Below are 18,977 nucleotides of genomic sequence, written 5' to 3' on the forward strand. Positions count from 1 at the left end.
CAGACTTTAGGTGAGAGTTGTAATGCTTTATGACACTGAGATGTAGGGAACTGCTGTCAGGCTTGCTGTGCTAATAAAGAAACGTAAGTGTGGAACTAGACCTATGTGCAAATTCTGGATTAGTTTCATGCATGGGGAAGCAGATTTACTGGTAAAAGGAGGAGGCGGAGAAAAAAGAATGAATAAATGAAATATAATCCGTTAAGTAAATAGTAACCTAATCTGTTGAATAAATGCAGTGGAATAAATGATATGTCCATCAGGAATGTGGCAGAGGAGAAATGTATGGTGCACAAAATAATTTGTAAAGCACAAGTACGTACCTCAGGTTTGTATTTAAATGCTTTAAACTGAGTTTGGTTTGGTCTTATAACACACTTTTTGGGTAATTTTGACCACAACAGACAAACTCCAACAACACATTAAATCCAAGAAAGAGAAAAACTTATTTCCTCATAACGTCTTTGTTGTTCTCCTCTTTTTTGTCTTCCAGTCCAGCAGGGAACCTGACATTGCAGGACAAAGATATCCTCACACTTAATGGTAAATCTCTGTCAGAACAATATACGGGGGTTAGGGCAATTATGAGATTAGCCCCACATGCTCTCAGGCTGGGATTGGACAGGAACAGCATCACACAAATCCATTTTCACACGGTGGAGCTGACAGAGCTCCTAGGCTGGATTGATTGTAAGAGGTCCCTGTCATTATCTGTAATCCTAGTTTCCTGTTTAAAGCTCATAAGAATCAAAGACTGGGAGGGACCCGACCACCTCAATATCACATCTATACCAATAACAATGTCACCGCTTTATCACCTGCAGCAGCACATCTCTGCTCTTACCCAATGATTATCAATACACGATATATGACAGGGTAACATTTGCAGGAAGAGAACATTTTGCTTTGATTGGATGTTTTTCCCAACAAGCTAGAATAACACTTCAGGGTAAATTTGAAATGCATCACATGCCAGTTAGTCTCTCTATTTAGATACACATCTATTTAAAGCCGTAACCTAATATTTCCCTTTCTGTTCACGGCATGGATGCAGAACTGATGTCTGACTGCCGCTGCAATAAGATAGTTGGTGATGTTTCTCCAATAGACGACAGAAAAATAAACACATTTAGTCAAAGCCAAAAAAGCATGATAACATGGGAGACGGTTCGCACTCCAAGAGTACAAAAAAAATCCAATCTGAGATAATAACAGTTGTAGTTCCTCACTTTTAGCACCAGAGCTGTCTGTTTGGTGGCACATTTGCATTCCTCAGGTATTGCATACTCTCCGGGCGCCTGAATAAATGATTCACAAATCACTCTCTCCACACCAGTCGAGGGCTGTGATCCTTTGAATAGACCATTGTACCTGAGACTGTAATTGGTGAAGACTTGACAGAGCTGAGCCAAGCCAGCCAAGTAACAAAGAGGCTTTTGGTAGAAGGCTGAGGGATGATTTTAATAATGTGAAGCCGAGACGACGAACGTGAGTTGCAAATGAGTGCAGGGTCTCTGGGTCCTTGCACTGAGTGACACAAGACCAGACAAACACCTTGCCACAGAAACACGAAACACCCCCTTCCCTCAACTCCAGAAACAAAGCACTGTCAATTAAGAGCTTTGATGCACCGTCAACATGACTCCCAAAACCATTTCTGTCAGCCTCGCCACTGTCTACCCATGCCACTTTGCAATTTGTATTTATGTCTGTTCCAATTATTTGTGTGAAATTTTATGTCGACATCTAAATTGGGGGGAAATATGTATGTAAAGCCTGCCACTGACTTTTTTTCATACCGTTCTGTCTTTTCTTGAAAATTTGATAAGAAAAGTAATATCAACCGTAGAATAAACATCCCCTTTTCTTTCTATGATAATTTAATTTATTCCTTTAATGCAAGATTTTTATTTTTATTCTTTTCTAATTCATTTTTTTTAATCATCCACATCTTTTGAGAGAAAATTAAAAATAATATTTTTATGAATGGCTTTATGAATACCAGTAGTGCATTATATAGGTGTTCTTATAGGCCCTCTTAAAACTATTTCACAAGTCTTACTGGCCACACACACACACGCACGCACGCACGCACGCACGCACGCACACGCACACACACACACACACACACACACACACACACACAAAGACTGGGTGAAAGAAAGTGTCTGTGTGTGTGTGTGTGTTCATGTCAGTCTCCCATTATATTCCAGCACTGGGCGCACCATCTCTCACTTCTCGGCTAACAGAAAGATTCAGCACTTTCTGCCCGTGATATCCCTCTCTGAACAAATGATGCCTGAAATTTTTATTCTTTTTATAATGGAATTCCAATGGCCTTTGCTGCAAATCAAGTGGAAATTTTTGCATATCAAGTGGGAAAAATTAAATGTTAACCACGTTTTAATGTGATTAAGGGTGACAGGGACATTATTTCTGCTAATCATTCACGAGCTTCAAATCTCAAGTAAAGCCAAGGAACAAGTCATGTTTGTGCTTTTCCTGCTGCTTTCAATTTGAGAAGAAAAATAGGTCTGACATGTGCTTATTGTCAAACTTTATACATCCGGTTAGAAGATATGAATGTTTTATATATTTATTTATCATTTTCATTCTGATAAACAAAATGCAAATAAGTACATACTGGCAATCGTTTCTTATTAGAGCTGAGCTTCAGAGTAAATGGCTGTTGTATTGACAACACATCTAATTTAAAACACAATATATTGTCATATCACAAAAACAATTGGAGCTTCCCAAACAGGATGGCTCTGAAAGGAGATGTCCCACAGGCGACCACCCTCTGGGGCTGGTCTATTTGTCTTTTTGTATGGGAATCCTGAGGCGGCGGGGTAGGCGGGGGGATAATTCCTGTGTTTCTACATGCCTGGGGCTTCCCTGGGCTTTGTCACAGCTTTGATCCACTTAAATTGCCCAGAAGAGAAAAACAATGGGAGTTTATAAAGTACAGAAGCAGCAACCGGAGACAATGATATGGGCTGTGTCTGACGTACGGTTGTATATTCACACAGGTTAACCTTACTGGAGTGCTTTTCCAGTTAAGCTTCTGAAGGTGGGCCATCACCTCCACTTTAAATATACTATTCAGATACATATTGAATGGTGACAGACCTGAAGAGTAATCCATTGTCTGCGTCTAGCACAGCATCATTACTGACTGAGTCACAAGTGGGGGAACTTAGGAACAGTTTAAGCGCTTGCACAACACTAAACGCAGAGTCCGTTATAATTTCCTGGTCCCAGGTTAGAGTGATGAGCACCGTACGTGGATAGACGCTGCAGCTCACAGTGTACACCAGTCCCCCTCATCCTCCCTTCCTCTGTGAAAGGAGAAAGAAATGAGTGGTATGAGCTCATGGTGGCTTTTTGTGACAGGGAAGTCGGAGGCTCTGTGGGAAGCTTTTCATCCTCTCAGTGGTGAGCTCCCAAGCAACTAGAGTGCAGACGCATTCTGCTTCCTGTGGCCATGTCCGTATGGAAAGATATGACACATCAGTCTCTGAGAAAGAACAAGATCTTATACACACACACACACACACACACACACACACACACACACACACACACACACACACACACGCACCCTGTCTCCAATATTATCAAATTCTTTCACAATGCAATCGTTGGCCACATCATACCTTGAGGGTGTGTTCTGGCAACAAGCTGTCTGCGAGCAATGCTCTTTTCTGTGATAAATAAATCCATTAAATTTCAAGACAAATTTTGTGACTCAAAATGTTTGCACATGCTTAATAAAATCCCAACGATCTCATGTTCTGTCTTTACATTTAAAGAAAACATTATAATAAAAGCCATTCTCTTTTTTATTGTTATTTGTTGAGGGTGAGAAAAAAGAGAAGTAAGCATAAGAAATTAAAACGGCAAACCACGGGAGTACATTCTGCATCACCCAAAATAATTCTCTTACAGGGTATCCATGCTGTCATTCATGGCGTTGACTGGGCGAGAGAAAATAAGGGGGCTGGAGGATGAGGGGGGAGTCATCAAGATGTGACAATTGTGACAAGAGCAGGCAAAGTGTAGTGCCGACGAACACCACACGGATTTCTCCATCTCTTCTTTTTTTCCAAGATGACAGCTTAATGTCTACCACATGCAATATTTATTTTCATCGTGTGTCAGACTGTCTAGCTGTCCTAGGGAGTACAAAGAGTGCCACTTATTAGAATAAAAGCAGAGGGAAGGTAATCAAGGACATATGTAACATCAGCCAATCATGCCCCCTACCAATCCAGCATCTTTGTTTTATTCTTTCTCTTTCATTCATGAGAGTAAACAATAGTCCTGATAATAAGCGATCAGGGGCTGTATGCAGCAACACAGATTCATTTATTTGTCTCATTAGAGCTTCCCAGGATACAGGCTACTCACTGTGGCTTGTGTGTTTGGTTTAACCTTATCACAAACATAATACAAAAAGTGCAGGCCAATAAAAATGTATCATTAGAGAGACTTGGAACTGGAAGATTTTTTATTTTATTTATGTCTGTAAAGCCAAACTAGAAGCTTTACAGGGGGGGGGGGTCTCAGGATGCCTCCAGAAGAAAGCATGTTGTGCTGCTGTGAGCTGTCTCCATACATTATGAACACAGGAAATTCTGATGGCATTAGTGTTGTTTCGCTTGGACCTGATAAATGAGGGAGAAGTGACAGCGTGAAGTGAATTCTGTGGAGCAAAACTTTGTTCTCACAAGATCATTAAAGAATAAACAAGACAAGAAAAAGTCTGTGTTAGTCTTAAGTTTAGGGTTTGTCTCATTAGTTACAACAACAGCACTTTGTCTTCACCACCAGGACACAACAAAGACAGGGTGACATGTGACATGTCCTTTCATTACCTGGACTAGGAACAGTCAATAACTAGGCTAACTGGAACAACAGGACTTTATTAGCACCATCTGTTTCTGTTTTACTATACTGCCTCTTTTGTTGTTTTCTCTCATTCAGACAGGCTGCAGGCATCCATTAGGGCCGAATGTGGGCAGTCAGGTACAAATCTTACCATGGGAAAGTGTTTCTCAAGATCTAGTACTGCGCAAGGAAAGAGTGGACAACATTGCAAAATAAAAAGGAATAACTGATCATATATCTTTCTCGTGGCTTTAAAAAGACGGAGCCTAAAACTTGGAGCCAGTGGTTTTGCACTCAATTAAGTTTCAGTTGTGTTTATGGGAATTATGGTTTGGAGTAGCTAAAGTGGGCTGCAGTGACTGCTTTCATTGAGTGGCTTTCAGTCACACCCCCTCCCTCCTTTCTGTTTTTCAATTGTCTCAGGATTTTGATGGATACTCAGAAATGGTTTGCCTTTTTCTCAAAACTTGACACACAGAAAGAAACTGCAAGTTCTGACTTGGCTTTTTAAAAACAAAAGAACAGAAATGCACATAAGAAAATACAAATCCACATGTTATAATGTTATATGATTTGTTTGGATTAGACTTGTGGAAAATAGGTAGAACCTCAAAAGGTTGATGTCTAGAAGTGAATTCTTTTACTCGTTCCAGGACCTTTGCTTACTCCTCCTACTGGCCAACTAGAGAACAACATGAAAGCTAGAAGCATGGGTCTCAACAGGGAGGATAAGGTGTCTGATATATTACTTATATATTTCTTAATGTCAAAAAAATCCCAAGAAATTTTACATACATTTAGTGAATTACATAATGTCATAGAGTGACATGCTGTGAACTGCCATCTGATAGAAGAAATACTACAATCTGGTGCAGAAATCCATTATGTACAGAAATCTACTGTAAACTTACCTGAAAACAGCAGAGCATTATGGGAAAATAAAGGAAAAATATGAGTGGCACTGATGAGACAAATACAAACTTTAAGAATCTCTAAATGACCTAATTTCCATGTCGTTCTGCGATGATAGAGGTTTTGGTCTGTCCACGTTAGAACAAACTGACTTCCTCCAGGAATGAGGATATCTTCTTTCTCATTTCTAATTCTCCTTCAAAATGTATCAAACAATGTAAAAAACAGAATTCTATTTTCCTTGTTCAAGCGTATCAGTAATTTTAAATTTATTATCATTTTCATCAGTATTTTCTATTGTTGGTATTACTGTTATTATCAGAGGTATTTTTGTCATTTAATGGATGTGGCTGTGGCTTCGGAGGTGGAGCGACCAGTTATAACTGGGTCGATGTTCTGGTCCTTGCCGTTAAATGTCATTTTGCAATTGTGTTTTTAGCTGCAGATTTATACATATTTTGAGACTCTTTTCAGCAGTTGCTCTGTTCATGACTCAAAATGAACTACAGTGCCTGTATTTTTTTCATTAAAAATAAGCGAGCCACCCAGAGCAACATGATGGCTCACTGATGTGTTTTAAATAGTTCCTGGAATACAACTGAGGTCTGTTTGATAGAGAAATGAGATTTTGGTTACATGCATTATTTGTTGTAGCATTGTTAGTCTGTAAATGAAATTGGTTGACAATAAAAAAATGGAAAACGTCCAACATAATTCTGTAACTTGGAATGAGTAAGGTTGAGAGTGGTTGTGTCAGTGGCTTATGTAATTATAGCCTAACATGAGATTAAACTTGACAAGGACTTGTTGAACACGAGTTTCCTGAAGTGCACTGACACATTAGAGCTGTCTATTCAACATCATAGCTATTAGAAATGGCTGAGGAGATTACAAGCGTGGCATATGATTTTCTGAATTACACCATGCCAGAAAAATATGAAGGAATTAATTATGAAAGATAAATTCGAACTGTTGTGAGAGCAAAAGGAAGGTTAACTGGACGAGCAGCTAGTATGTAACTATTTAAGCTGCAGTTTGCATAACATAAACCTCAAAAACACAGAGAGGCTACTAATGTAGAGCAGGAGACAAACGATGTTCAAGGAGATGAATTTTTAAATAATGAATGAGTGTAAAAGTAAATACAAAAGGAATGTCTTTATAGATCAAGGAAAGATGTACAGATGCCTATACCAATACACATACACACACACAATTACACAAAGACAGGCAGACAAAGACACACACACACATGCACGCACGCACGCACACACGCACGCACGCACGCACGCACGCACGCACACACACACACACACACACACACACACACAAGCAGTTACACACAGTTGATAAAAGCACCAAGCAATTGTACCCTGCAGTTCTTACGCTCAACAGGAAAATCCACACAGCAGAGGCACTCACAGACAGGTCACGCTCGCTAGTTTCCTTAAAGGTCAACTCATCTACTTAAGAGGCAACAATTTACTTTAATGCATACTGTCCAAAAAAGAAAAACATGAAAAACCTGAAAAAGAAATGACAAGAAGAAAAAAAAAACATCTTGTGTTCTAAACTGTCTTTAGCTTCGCAAGGAAAATGAGGAAAAGCTAATTAAATATTTCATACAAATCAATGAAAACAAATTGAAATTGATAAAGATGGCAGCAAGTCTGTAAAATAAACGGCCTTACTAATAGCTGTAAACACACTAACACTGGGCAGGCTGCTGCAGTACCCCCATCATCATCAGTGCTATAACAATCCCCTGGAACATTCTAACTACGTTTAATGGAGAAAAAGTCTTCCACACTGCTCACTGGTGCCGATGGACGAGGAGAAAGCCTCTTGATAAACTCTTGTAGATGCCATTCCCTATCACGCAATGCCTCTCAGTCATAAACACATGACAAATGCGGTCTTAATCATTTTTTACGAGCAGGGATGTGCAGGGGGCAGTGCATGGTTAGAAGAGAGAGGGGAGCGGAGAGCAGCAGGCGGCCCCCTCTGCACAGAGGAGAGGGCTGTGTGGTAAAGTCTCCTCTGGAACATCACTCGGCTGGCGATCCTTTGATCTCCACACCGCAATTACGCCAGAATCCAAATGAGCATGGAGTCGCCTCTGAAACAGACTTCAAACATGCTCATGTATGCATTCTCATACACGTACACACACACTGTATAGGATTGGAGCCATGTGCTCCTCTCAAGAGTAAATGATGTACCGTCTCCAGCAGTGAACCTGAGGATGAAAGGAGGCCTAGCTCCTTGTCTGATCCGTCCATTAATGATGGCTCGCTCAGGCTAATACTGTGTATTCTTGTCTAAACAAGGGCAGCTTGGTAGGTGATTCACATACTCCATACAGAAATGAGGCTGGTTAACAATGGATCCTCAAAAAAGTCAGATGTAACTACTTGCGGCAATGACCATTTGTTTTCTTCACCTGTTTGCAACAAGGAAATAAATTTGACTTAAATACATTTAGCTCATAAAAGAATGCTTTGAGGAGAATGCTGCTATATTCACTAACATTATAATAAAGTCTCATTTGCAGCATGTGCTGCACAAAAATGGCAAAAAATATGAAACCAAGCTTGATAAAAAGCAGGAAATTGAAACTGACAACTGGTCTGAATGGCCTATATTTGCTTCATTCTAGGATCGACCTTCTTTTCCTCCACACATTAAAGCTGAGATTGCAATTTGTCTGGCTGTTTGCTTTGAATAGTCCTTAACCATATCATCATCCCAACTGTGCTTGTGGAAAAACACGGGGGCATGGCGACAGCCAAATGGTAGTCTGGCGTCTCCGCTGCAGACTAGCTGCCATTAGGGCTGAGAGCAGCATTTATTGTACAATTAGGGCCAGCTAGATCTACCTGTAATCATCTCCATACAGGTGTGAGCTCCTCTCTGGACAAGGAAGTGACTCATCACTTGTCAAACATCCGCACTTTGATGTCGACATTGTTCATCACGGAGCCACTCGAGACACTTAAACACCACCGTTTTCCTGTTTAAAATGTTAAAGATTTATAGCATTTCACGCAGTTTAAAAAAAAAAAAATCACACACACACACACACACACGCAACATGAAAAAAAAAAATCTCTTCCTACCGATGACGGATGTCCCACATGCCATGAATCATTTGATTTATGAGCACTCGTCCTCCTCCTCCTGTCTGACAGTCATACTTTCGTGTCAGGAACATTTAACAAACAGACACAGGCAAACAACTTCCCTTGTAATATAATGCTGCCAAGTAAATCACTGAAACAAATTTTGTAAGAGCTGACACCATAAGCCTGGAGGGCAATTGCAAATGTGCAATAAGAATCCCCAAGTTGGTTTTATTGAGAAAGAGGGCTGTTCTGTGGAAAAGCAGCCCTCAAGATAAAATGAATGTCTGACCCCAGCCTGCTAGATCTGCTCTCACTGGTGCAGGATGTCATTATCATTACAAAAGGTGTTTTTGACACAACAGACATTACAAACATATGTGCATTTTGCTGTTTATCTTTAACTCACTGACTTAAAGAAGTCTCATGGCTCACTGTGATCTATGGGAATCTTATAGCTGTAAAGTGATGCTTAGAAAGCAACAACACTTGGGGACAAAACAAAATATCTGGAGCAAAACGAGCACAATATATGTAAAGAGTCTTTTCTTGACAATTTACATGCCCCTCCAGATGATTTCAATTACTTGATTTACTCTGAATGTACAAATGTTTGTTTTTTTAGGCATTTAAAGCCTTCACTCGCTTTGATATCACATGGAAATGACACATTTCGATGGAAAATTAAAACCACATGCTAGTATGTGTTTAATGAAGTGCAGAGACTGGAGGCTGGTTGGGGTTTGCAGAGCTGAATGTTGTGTTGGAGCTTACTTAGTGCCACCTCCAGGCAGATCCTCTCATGAAGACATGACCTTTTCTATCAGCAGGAGACTACAGTCAGTACTGTAGATTAGCATGGCACACACACACACACACACACACACACACACACACACACACACACACACACACACACACACCCACACACACTTCACACACCCCTGCCCATACAGATTCAAACACACACACACACACAAACTTTATGTGTCTCAAATGCAGATTCAATCAACGTGAGCAGAAATCAATGTAATCCGTACATAAGTAGAAGCAAAGCTCTTTGGTGATGATTAATGAGTGCAATGAGACGGCTCTCGCTTTCCCTCCAAGCACTTACCATTTGTTCTTTTTCCTGATGTAGTCTTTCTCAGAGAGGTTAACGAGGTAAATCATCGGTTTGGATGTCAAAAACAAGTATTTGTTCAACACTTCGATCTGCAACAAAGACAAACAAGATGAATGTTGAGAATTTCCAAAGTAGTGAGAACAACAGGGGCGGATGTAAGTGAAGGCAGTTCAGGTTCTGATCTGGGGCAGTGGCTCTGTGGGGCGCGAGCGTAAAACATCTAAATCAAAATCAGCACGGCCAGATGTCGTTAATTTGTACAAAAGTAATGTCAAAATACAAGCAACCAAAGGCTAAGCATAATATTAAGTGTTCCTGGAGAACTTAAAAACAACAGAGGTAGAAACGGCAGTTATACTTTAAGGCCAGATGAAAAGACTGGGGGGGTAAATCACATTAATATATTTGACATCAAAGGCTTACCTCCTTGTCGTTCCAATCGTGATAGTAGCGGACGTGTTTCTTTTCATCCATTACCCAGCTCTTGATTTTGCACATAGTGTCCTGTTTAGGGTTAAAAAAGGAACGAACAAGAAACCATTAAAGGAGATGAAAAAGAATATAAACCCAGCAGGGTATGGGGTAATTATTTCCTAAATGCATGGCATCCTGATGCCAAAATGAACAATGGCTGTGCTCACATTCAAGCAGGAGTAGCCTGGCTTTGACAGGGATGGTATGAGACCCCCCTTCCCCGTTTCAAATCATGATTAAATGCCTTCTGGGGAGTCGCGATCGGAGGTGCGGATAAAAGTGTCAATATTCCATCAGGAGAAAGTCATATAGGGTGAAAAAAAAATTGAAGAATGTAGAACAGTATATTAATTGGAAGTTAGTTTGTTAGGCATGAATTATTAGTTCTTTCACAATAAGCACTTTTGTGATACATCACTAATTATATAATGTTTTTATTCTGGAGAAAATATTGAGCGCTTCCAACCACATATGCCTTATTCATTACTTGAGGTACTTGTGGGTTGAGACCACAGGCAAGCCTGGATCTTGACAGGATCTGGAACCGGAAAAGGGTGGGAAAATGGGAGGGAGGTAGTTATAAAATTTGTAATAAAGAAATTGAGCCTATTATTGTTGATCCAGCCCCACAGAAATTAGCGGAACACATTCTTTTTGTTCCTGTCAACTTGACCTCCCCCTTCATATAAAAACTCCTCCACCCCCTGCAACACTCCCCCTACCTCCTTTTCCCTCCCCAAAACCCATGCAGCACTTCACAATCATACTCCCTTTTGAAAGAACTGAGGAAAAAATCCTGCCAGAGCCTCAATTACACAATGGCAGAAAAAGCTCCACACACTGACCCCCAGCCAGCTGCATTCACTCTCTGCACATCTCTCTCCACAGGAATTCTAAAGGCCTTTTAGTCAGGCAGCCAGAGTGCAGCCAGCGGGAGAGAGCGAAGGAAGAGCTGCATACACTCCGCCTGCGTCGTCCCTAGTCTTCACAGAGAGATTAATCATCTGTGAAATGGAAACAGCAAACGGCCGGTGACACAGGCTGAACCCGCTCCAGGTTTCCCTCATCAGCTCGCAGCCAACGTGCAGCGCTCCTCTAACAGGCAGGTGTTAATAAAAGGCATATAGGTCCCACAAGGGTCAAACACATATGCCTGCCACCATGAAGCGCTGTTGGTGGGCTGGCTTCTTCTTATTGTTTTTTAAGTATAGGGATTTTGAGGATTCATGCAGACAAAAGCAATGAAACATTCTTCTTGTAAACACAGCACCCACAAAATAGATTTAAACTTTTACAACAATGCATACCTATGAGCTCAGTGGCGCATGGGCATCAATGCATCTTAAACTTACATTGAAATATTAAGTCACCTCTATCATTATAGCAGTGATTTTTAACAATAATACATCATGTCATTATAAATAAGTCAATTTCTATGTTTATTTTTTAAAAATTCAATTTTCATAAACAGTTATATTCAGCTGGGACCCCATCGTACAGAAATAAAAAATATAAAAAATGTACACCAAAACAACCTTCACAGATTGTTTCACTGACAGATTCCTCTGCCTGTTGCTACCTTTTATAGTTCACAGAGTTTATCCACTACATATTTTGCCTTGTGCCAATGTATTGTTTCAGTAGGGCATACATTAAAAGGCACCCTCATGTGAGAAATGTAGCAAAACATGGTATTTCCATGCATTTGATTTTTTAAAGAATTTACAGGAAATTAAGTAGGCATATTTTCATTTTTAAAACATATAATCTTGTGGTTGTTATAATTACCTTTGTGTTCCAAGTCATTTTAACATTTTTCTAAAATAGAAAATTAATGCTTTGATTTACTTTTTTGTCCTGTTTAATTTATAATTTTAAAAGCTGGGATAAAATCTGTGAGAAAATGATAAATAATATTTTTAGGGATGGTCCTTTAACCATACAACCGAGTGCAGCATATTCTTGAGTCAAATTAATATTGCTATAACCGTCCTTCCATTTTAGTTTATGGTAAAATAATGTTCAATTAAAATAATTCTTTAAATGTACCACAAGGAATGTTTAGGCCTTATAGACCTTATAGATGAATGAAAATTAGGTTTTGTACCAAAGGTTTTTGAAATTACTCAGTAAAGAGGAATATATATGGGGGTAATCACAATCCTGATAGTCACACAGAATTTTCCTTATTCCACTGCTTCCTGTTGAGTGAAAATAACTGTATTGCTTCTTTTTTTGCGTGTACATTTGACATATTCTTGATATCCATGTTCTGCACAACCGTGTTCGTGTGTCTGTGAGCAGCTGAGTTTGTCAATTGCCATGCTCGACCCGTGAGACAATCACACAATCCCTTCCATCTAAAAGCTTGCCTTTGAGGCAGTCTTTTATAAGCACAGTTTTTACCGTCTAAAGAGGTGTTCTATAGATTTCACTTGCTGATGTGTGCCCAACCTTTGACAAGTAATGTATCATTTTTATTCATTGCCTAAAATTGTTAGCAATTATGTGCATAAGCGGCCACCTGCCTAGCCTGAATGGCTCCTGTCTGTGGGGCTACAGGGGTGTGGGGAAGTGCTGTTGTAAAGGGGGGGGGGCTACGGCGAGGGTTGGGGGGTTATGCTGAGGGGAACCAACCAAACACTGCAGCAGGTGAAAAAGCCCCTCTCGTTAATGTAATGAGTGGTCAGAGCCTCGGTGTGTTGGGGCCTGAAATTGGGCATGCTGCTCCAAGTAAAAGGCCAAATCCCGTTGCCCATCCTTGCCTCCTGCAATGATGGAGAAGCAGCATGCAACATTTACAAGCAAATCATTACTAATGTTTGTGACCCTCATTACCTTAACAATATGTCGATTTGAATAGATGCGCATCCACATCCAGACATCCGCATTTTTATCTGACATCCTGGATGTGGTTTCTATTTTGATCTTATGCTGCATCTCACTTGCAGGTAACCTGAGGATCACCTGTCAAATAGTGATCTAAACATTTGCAGAAGCAATACGGAGGTAAAGGCTTGTGTCACCCATTGTATGACATTATACATTTCCTGAGCTGCTATAGCTGCACCATGATTTCAATAATACTTAAGATGAAAAGAGCTTTGTGGTGACACTTTCATTAGTCCAATACTGTGACCCAGGGTCAGCAGCTGAATAAGTAACTCTCTATTAATGATTTCTACAGCAGAAAACCCCTGACCCCTGATCACTTTCAATCTCGGTAAGGGAAAAAAAATAGGGAAGGGGGAGGGGTGACACCTATTGCAGGGAGATTAAAAAAAACTTTTCTTCTCCATGGTGTACATGTGTGTTGGAGGGTTATTATTTGTTCCTTGCTGTGAGGGGGAGCAAAGGACCTGCTGAGACACTGACTTACGTATTCTGGTTTGAGTTTCTTGTCACCGCCTCTAATGGCTGTCTTTTCCAGTTTGTCAATAATAGGACCGATCATCTCCTCATCCTTCAGCCTCAGCTCCTCATGGATGATCTCCATATCCCTCACCGGGTCCACCGTTCCCTCAACATGGATGATATCCTCATCTTCGAAGGCACCTGCAGAGTAAAATTCATAAACAGAAAGACAGCTCATCAGTATAGATTTCTATTTCCAGCAACAAAATCACTCTTTCACTTGAATACATGTAATGTAACACGTAACAGTCGACAACAACTTGAAGCCGAACGTAAAGCATTTACATTTTGCCCATGAAATCAACAGCATCACTTTGAAGAATAATGTGAAAAAACAACCATTCACAAGAAGAAGCAAATAATAATAATAATAATAATAATAATAATAATAATAATAATAATAATAATAATAATAATAATAATAATAATAATAATAATAATAATAATAATAATAATAATAAATAACGGATGGAGTTATATCTATTTCTATACATCCACAATGTGGAAAATACAGCTTACCGTAAATTCAACAAAAAAATATTTAAATGTACAAAACAGATATTTATATTGCTCTGCAAGATATGCCCCCTGTCTCTGATTTTATAACTGTTAGCTTTTGTGATTAAAAAATATGTTTAATTGAATATTGTTTAAAAGGAACACGTCAAAATTCTTGGATGACAGCCGGGAGTTCTCCGTAAATCATTTGCGTCTTAGCCGTGGCCATGCTGGTGATTAAGTGATGAGGTTCTGAAGCAGACCATTTAGTCAGCAGCTGCTTTAAGGACTCCTCCTGACTCACCGGCAAAGCTTAGGGATCAGGCGGGGGCTGGGATGGGGGTGGGGGTGGGTGGGTGGGGGGCACAAGGGTGTACATCTGTCACATGGGAGTGACAGCCATTAATGGCAGGCACTAGTGGGAACTCTATTGCACTGCAACTTAGTCTTGAATTTAGAATCCACACACGGTTTGTCATTGCGAATATAAATAGGAAATGAGATACCCAAGTCATGGAGAAATTATTCATATCCCTCCTCAAAGAAGCAGTTATGCAACATAAAAATAATTCATCACAATAATTTTTGATGAACTATTACTTTAATACATAAAAAAAGTTACTTGAGATGAAGTTTTAAAGAGCCAGGGAAGTATTTCATTGGAAAAGTATCACAAAAGAAGTACGCTGCGGTATTAAACTATTATTACATGGTAATTATACTACTGAACACATAATACTAAGAGAGCAAGTAAAGCAAGTATGATTTTACTGTTGTTTATATACTGTTAAGTAATAACTCATACATTTTATAACTTCATTGAATGTTTTGCTAGTAAACAGAAAAAACATGTAAATGCAAAAGAGTAAAACTCTAAATATTTCCTTCTCAAAAAGTGAGCAAGCATGAGCTGTAAATACACAAATACAAAAGCTTGAAGTTATATTATAGCACACATTTTGAGTAAAGGTACTGGTATGCAGGCAATTTGTCAGGAAGTATAGTTAGAATCTGCCTGCACATGTTTTCATAAATCAGTCAGTACAGTCACTCATGAAATCTGACAATGCAGCATAATGGGAATACCGTTTCGTTTAACAGGAACTTAAATGTCAGTTGAATGAAAACTTGGCTGTCATGGAAATATGTTATCACTGTGTTTATGTCTCCACACCTGAACAGTAGAGGTCCGATGACAGTTGAGGCCCCATGAAATGGTAACATCGCAAAAGACATTCACATGACTCATCACAGAGTCAACATGTGCGTTTTTCAACACGATCCAATCATGACACATTTAAAAAAATACTGATGATTCAAAGTAATACATGGCTGTTCTGTATGACGGGAAACGGCGTAACTGTGATTTACTCAAACCTTTTCTTTGGCTGTGGAGCTCAGAGCAGATTGCTGGAATGACTCATAAATTTGTAGAGTTAGAAGATTGAAGTTTCTCATTGTGATTCCACTATTCACACATCTTGAGTTTATAGATAGATAGATAGATACTTTATTAATCCCGGAGGAAATTGTATTATGAAGATAAACCAAACATAGTATCTCCAGATGATCGCTGAAGTTTTTAGAAGTATTATTTATGGGATGTTAGCTGGTCTGGGCCACTACTATGGACAACACCGAAACAGGTCAACTACTGTCTGATAGCTTGTTGTGAAATTTTGAACGCATATTCATGGTGGATGACTAGACGAGAAAAATACTTGTCTCATGTTTTTTGAGGCAGGTATATGATAGAGGGATGATTCACATGACATGATGAAGTTCTGGAGCTAAAATCTTGCAGAAAGATGTAATTCTGCAGGTCAGACAGTGTGTAGGGATTCTATTTGCAATGACCTTTTCTCAAATTCATCATGAGGTTGCCATTTGTGGGCATCCTCAACATCAGCACCTGGACATCAGGAGTGTTCTTTAAGAGAAACAGATATGTCCAGACCTACACTCTTATGGAACTTCATATCTGGTTTCTTCTAGCAGGTTAAGTAGGGATAAGCATCCGGTTTTCCATGGTGGGAAACTCCAGCCTCTAGCACCGCTCGTCAGTCATGTCTAAACATCAAAGCTCAACAACAAAATGACAGACACCCAGAAATCTTCCACCGGTAGTGTTATTATTCATGCAAGCCAACAGACGCTGTAGACTTTTGTGCAAGCTGTCATCCCCGTGCGTTGTCCTCATGGGGAAATGAACTTATCCAATTACTCTTTGCCTAATCAGGCTGTTTTGGTTCCTCTCCTCTTGCAGAGGTACTCCACAGTATAAACAGTTCACTTACGCCACACAGAAAGGGGCTAATCAGTGGAATTATTGTTTTGCTGCACCAATTTACCAGCTCCCTGTTCAGCACTGATTGGAATGAAAATTTGCTATTGTCTCTGCATGAACTCAGAAAAATATAATGCAATGTAATCATTTTGTTGGCTGCGAGACTATACATATATTACAAACAATTATGATGTATAGTTTGAATGTATTGTTTTTTAAATGGAAAATGCAAATTAATCTGTTGATCAATTTAGCAGATATTTATATGTAGCTAAGAGATTTAATAATCCACTCATCATTGGTTAAAATTATTCTTATAAGCATGAGGAATGATTATATCTAAGTCCATTTGGTAGAAAATGATTAAAACACCCAATAGTTTCGTAACACTTTTCTTTTTTTTCCCTAAATAGGTCATTGGTGTCTAACAATGGTTATACATTCTTCATAAAAAGCTGATAAATCAAAATTTCAAAGGGGCTTTCAAAGGGCAGCGGCTGATCACTGACTATTTAGTCATCAGCTGACACTCTCTTGACTACCACATATTCCAAAGTAATTTGCTTTAATCAATTACGCCTAATTTAACATTCAAATCTACTTTGCCGTTGTCCCATTCAAGGCTTAGAGACAGAGAACAAATGCACACGGGTAAAAAAGAGGAGAGAAATCTGAAGGGGAAATCTACACAATTAGTCCTTTAACAACTGGGTGTGGGTTAGGCTCCATGAAGACAGCTCTCTTCAGGCTGCGGCGCCACACAAAGCCACATGCAAGTCAGTGAGAGCACAAACAAAAAAATGAGGATGGAAAGTCTCATTTTGAGGAATTGGGTCTGTCTCAAAATTTCATTTTCACGTTTACATTTCAAATGGTGTGTTTTCAGGATTCAGGATCAGGTGCTATTTTATTAGCAGAACAAAAGAATGAGTGGTTTAATGGCCCAATTATGGGTCAGGTTGAATTTAATAAAATTGTGGGATTGTAACTGCAGGTCATTGTAGACTGAGAACATATAAATCCATAAAGTGTCAGTGAATGTGGAAAAACGCTGTCTATTGACATATTTTATTAGCATTACCATAGAAAGTAGCCTTCAGAATAATCAAATAAAGTTTTAGTTTGTGTTAAGCTGAGTTTCAGCTGGTTTAGATCATTACTGCTCTGTCAGGTACAGATGCAAAGCAGTCATCTGAGTCAAGTCAAGATCAATAGTGATTGAGCTGCTTCTTCTGATGTTGTTACCTGGAAGGATATGTGGTCAACATAATTCAGTTAAATTACAGTATTCATTGACTTGTGACTTCCTGTGCATGTTTTCACATGCAAGATGGGTAAGAGCACATCTAAAGAACTTGCATTCCTCAAGCTGCTTTTAAAATGTTCATGCAAACCCAGTGCCGCAATTCTCCTGGTATTCAGAGCAGTAAAAGCTATTTTATGGGTCTGTCAGGAAAAGCACATTATGGATGTCTTCCCAGCATAAAAACACTGGCGGTGCACACAAGGATTTTTTTATGTTCATTCAGGAAATATCATCTCTGTATTCATTTTGGGATACCTGAAATTGACAGCAATTTGTAGTGTGCTGCCTCTGTAACAGAGTTTGTGGCACACTCTGCCTTGTTTCTTATGCCAATTATGTCAAATACAGAAGCATGTTGACACCCGGAAATGGTAGCCCTGAGCCCTTTAGGGGTACACTCATGTTTTCTACATGATCCCATCTTTCAAATAGATCACAGTGAAATTACAGAGCTCAATAGTATGAATATGACAACTTCACAAGGTGTCTCCAATTCTTGTGTAATCTACTTTCAACTGCAGTGTCTCCCCATAAAAGGTGAAATGTTCCACTATGTAGAATAAAAAACAACATATAGCAAAAACCTTTGTGCAGTTGAAAAATGTACTAGGGAGGTTTCAACTTCCATGACTTCTAAAAGGAAACAACAGTATTAATGCTCTTATTAACAGCTTAACCACTCTTTTTCTATTTATTTGTTATACCAAGGAGCACCAAAGTGTCATGACTGGAAGAAACCAACATGTATGCACACCACTGTTGTCCCACATCATTCAGAGAACAAACCTTTTTAGATCCTTAACTACCATAATGCTGCTGATTGCACAGGCACCAGCAATTTTCTAACCAACCGCCACCTGAACAATGATGTGTTCAGCCTTCAGGCCCTCCAGCCTTTCAAAGGTGAATCATTTCACAGTTTGGAACGAGATCTCCATAGCAACT

The 18,977-nt window shown here is 39.4% G+C and overlaps 1 protein-coding gene and 1 long non-coding RNA gene across 10 annotated transcripts in view; one reads left to right on the forward strand and one right to left on the reverse strand.

Moving 5' to 3' along the window:
• LOC137604559 (uncharacterized) overlaps positions 1–11,734 on the forward strand; it is a 31,105-nt gene extending 19,371 nt beyond the window's left edge. The window contains exons 3-4 of the long non-coding RNA XR_011037628.1: positions 494–543; positions 11,416–11,734. This is a non-coding gene — a long non-coding RNA (uncharacterized lncRNA). The remainder of the gene's footprint in view (positions 1–493; positions 544–11,415) is intronic.
• LOC137604557 (obg-like ATPase 1) overlaps positions 1–18,977 on the reverse strand; it is a 50,839-nt gene that overhangs the window by 13,624 nt on the left and 18,238 nt on the right. For all 9 annotated transcript variants that reach the window (XR_011037625.1, XR_011037627.1, XR_011037626.1 and 6 more), the window contains exons 5-7: positions 13,907–14,082; positions 10,477–10,557; positions 10,045–10,142 (exon numbers count right to left, since the gene is read on the reverse strand). Coding sequence is in view for 6 of the 9 variants with exons in the window: in XM_068328383.1 (XP_068184484.1) it covers positions 10,045–10,142; positions 10,477–10,557; positions 13,907–14,082 (355 nt within the window). In the remaining 3 variants the exon portion in view is untranslated. The remainder of the gene's footprint in view (positions 1–10,044; positions 10,143–10,476; positions 10,558–13,906; positions 14,083–18,977) is intronic.

Source organism: Antennarius striatus, chromosome 12, assembly GCF_040054535.1.
Source record: "Antennarius striatus isolate MH-2024 chromosome 12, ASM4005453v1, whole genome shotgun sequence".
NCBI classification, from domain to species: Eukaryota; Metazoa; Chordata; class Actinopteri; order Lophiiformes; family Antennariidae; genus Antennarius; species Antennarius striatus.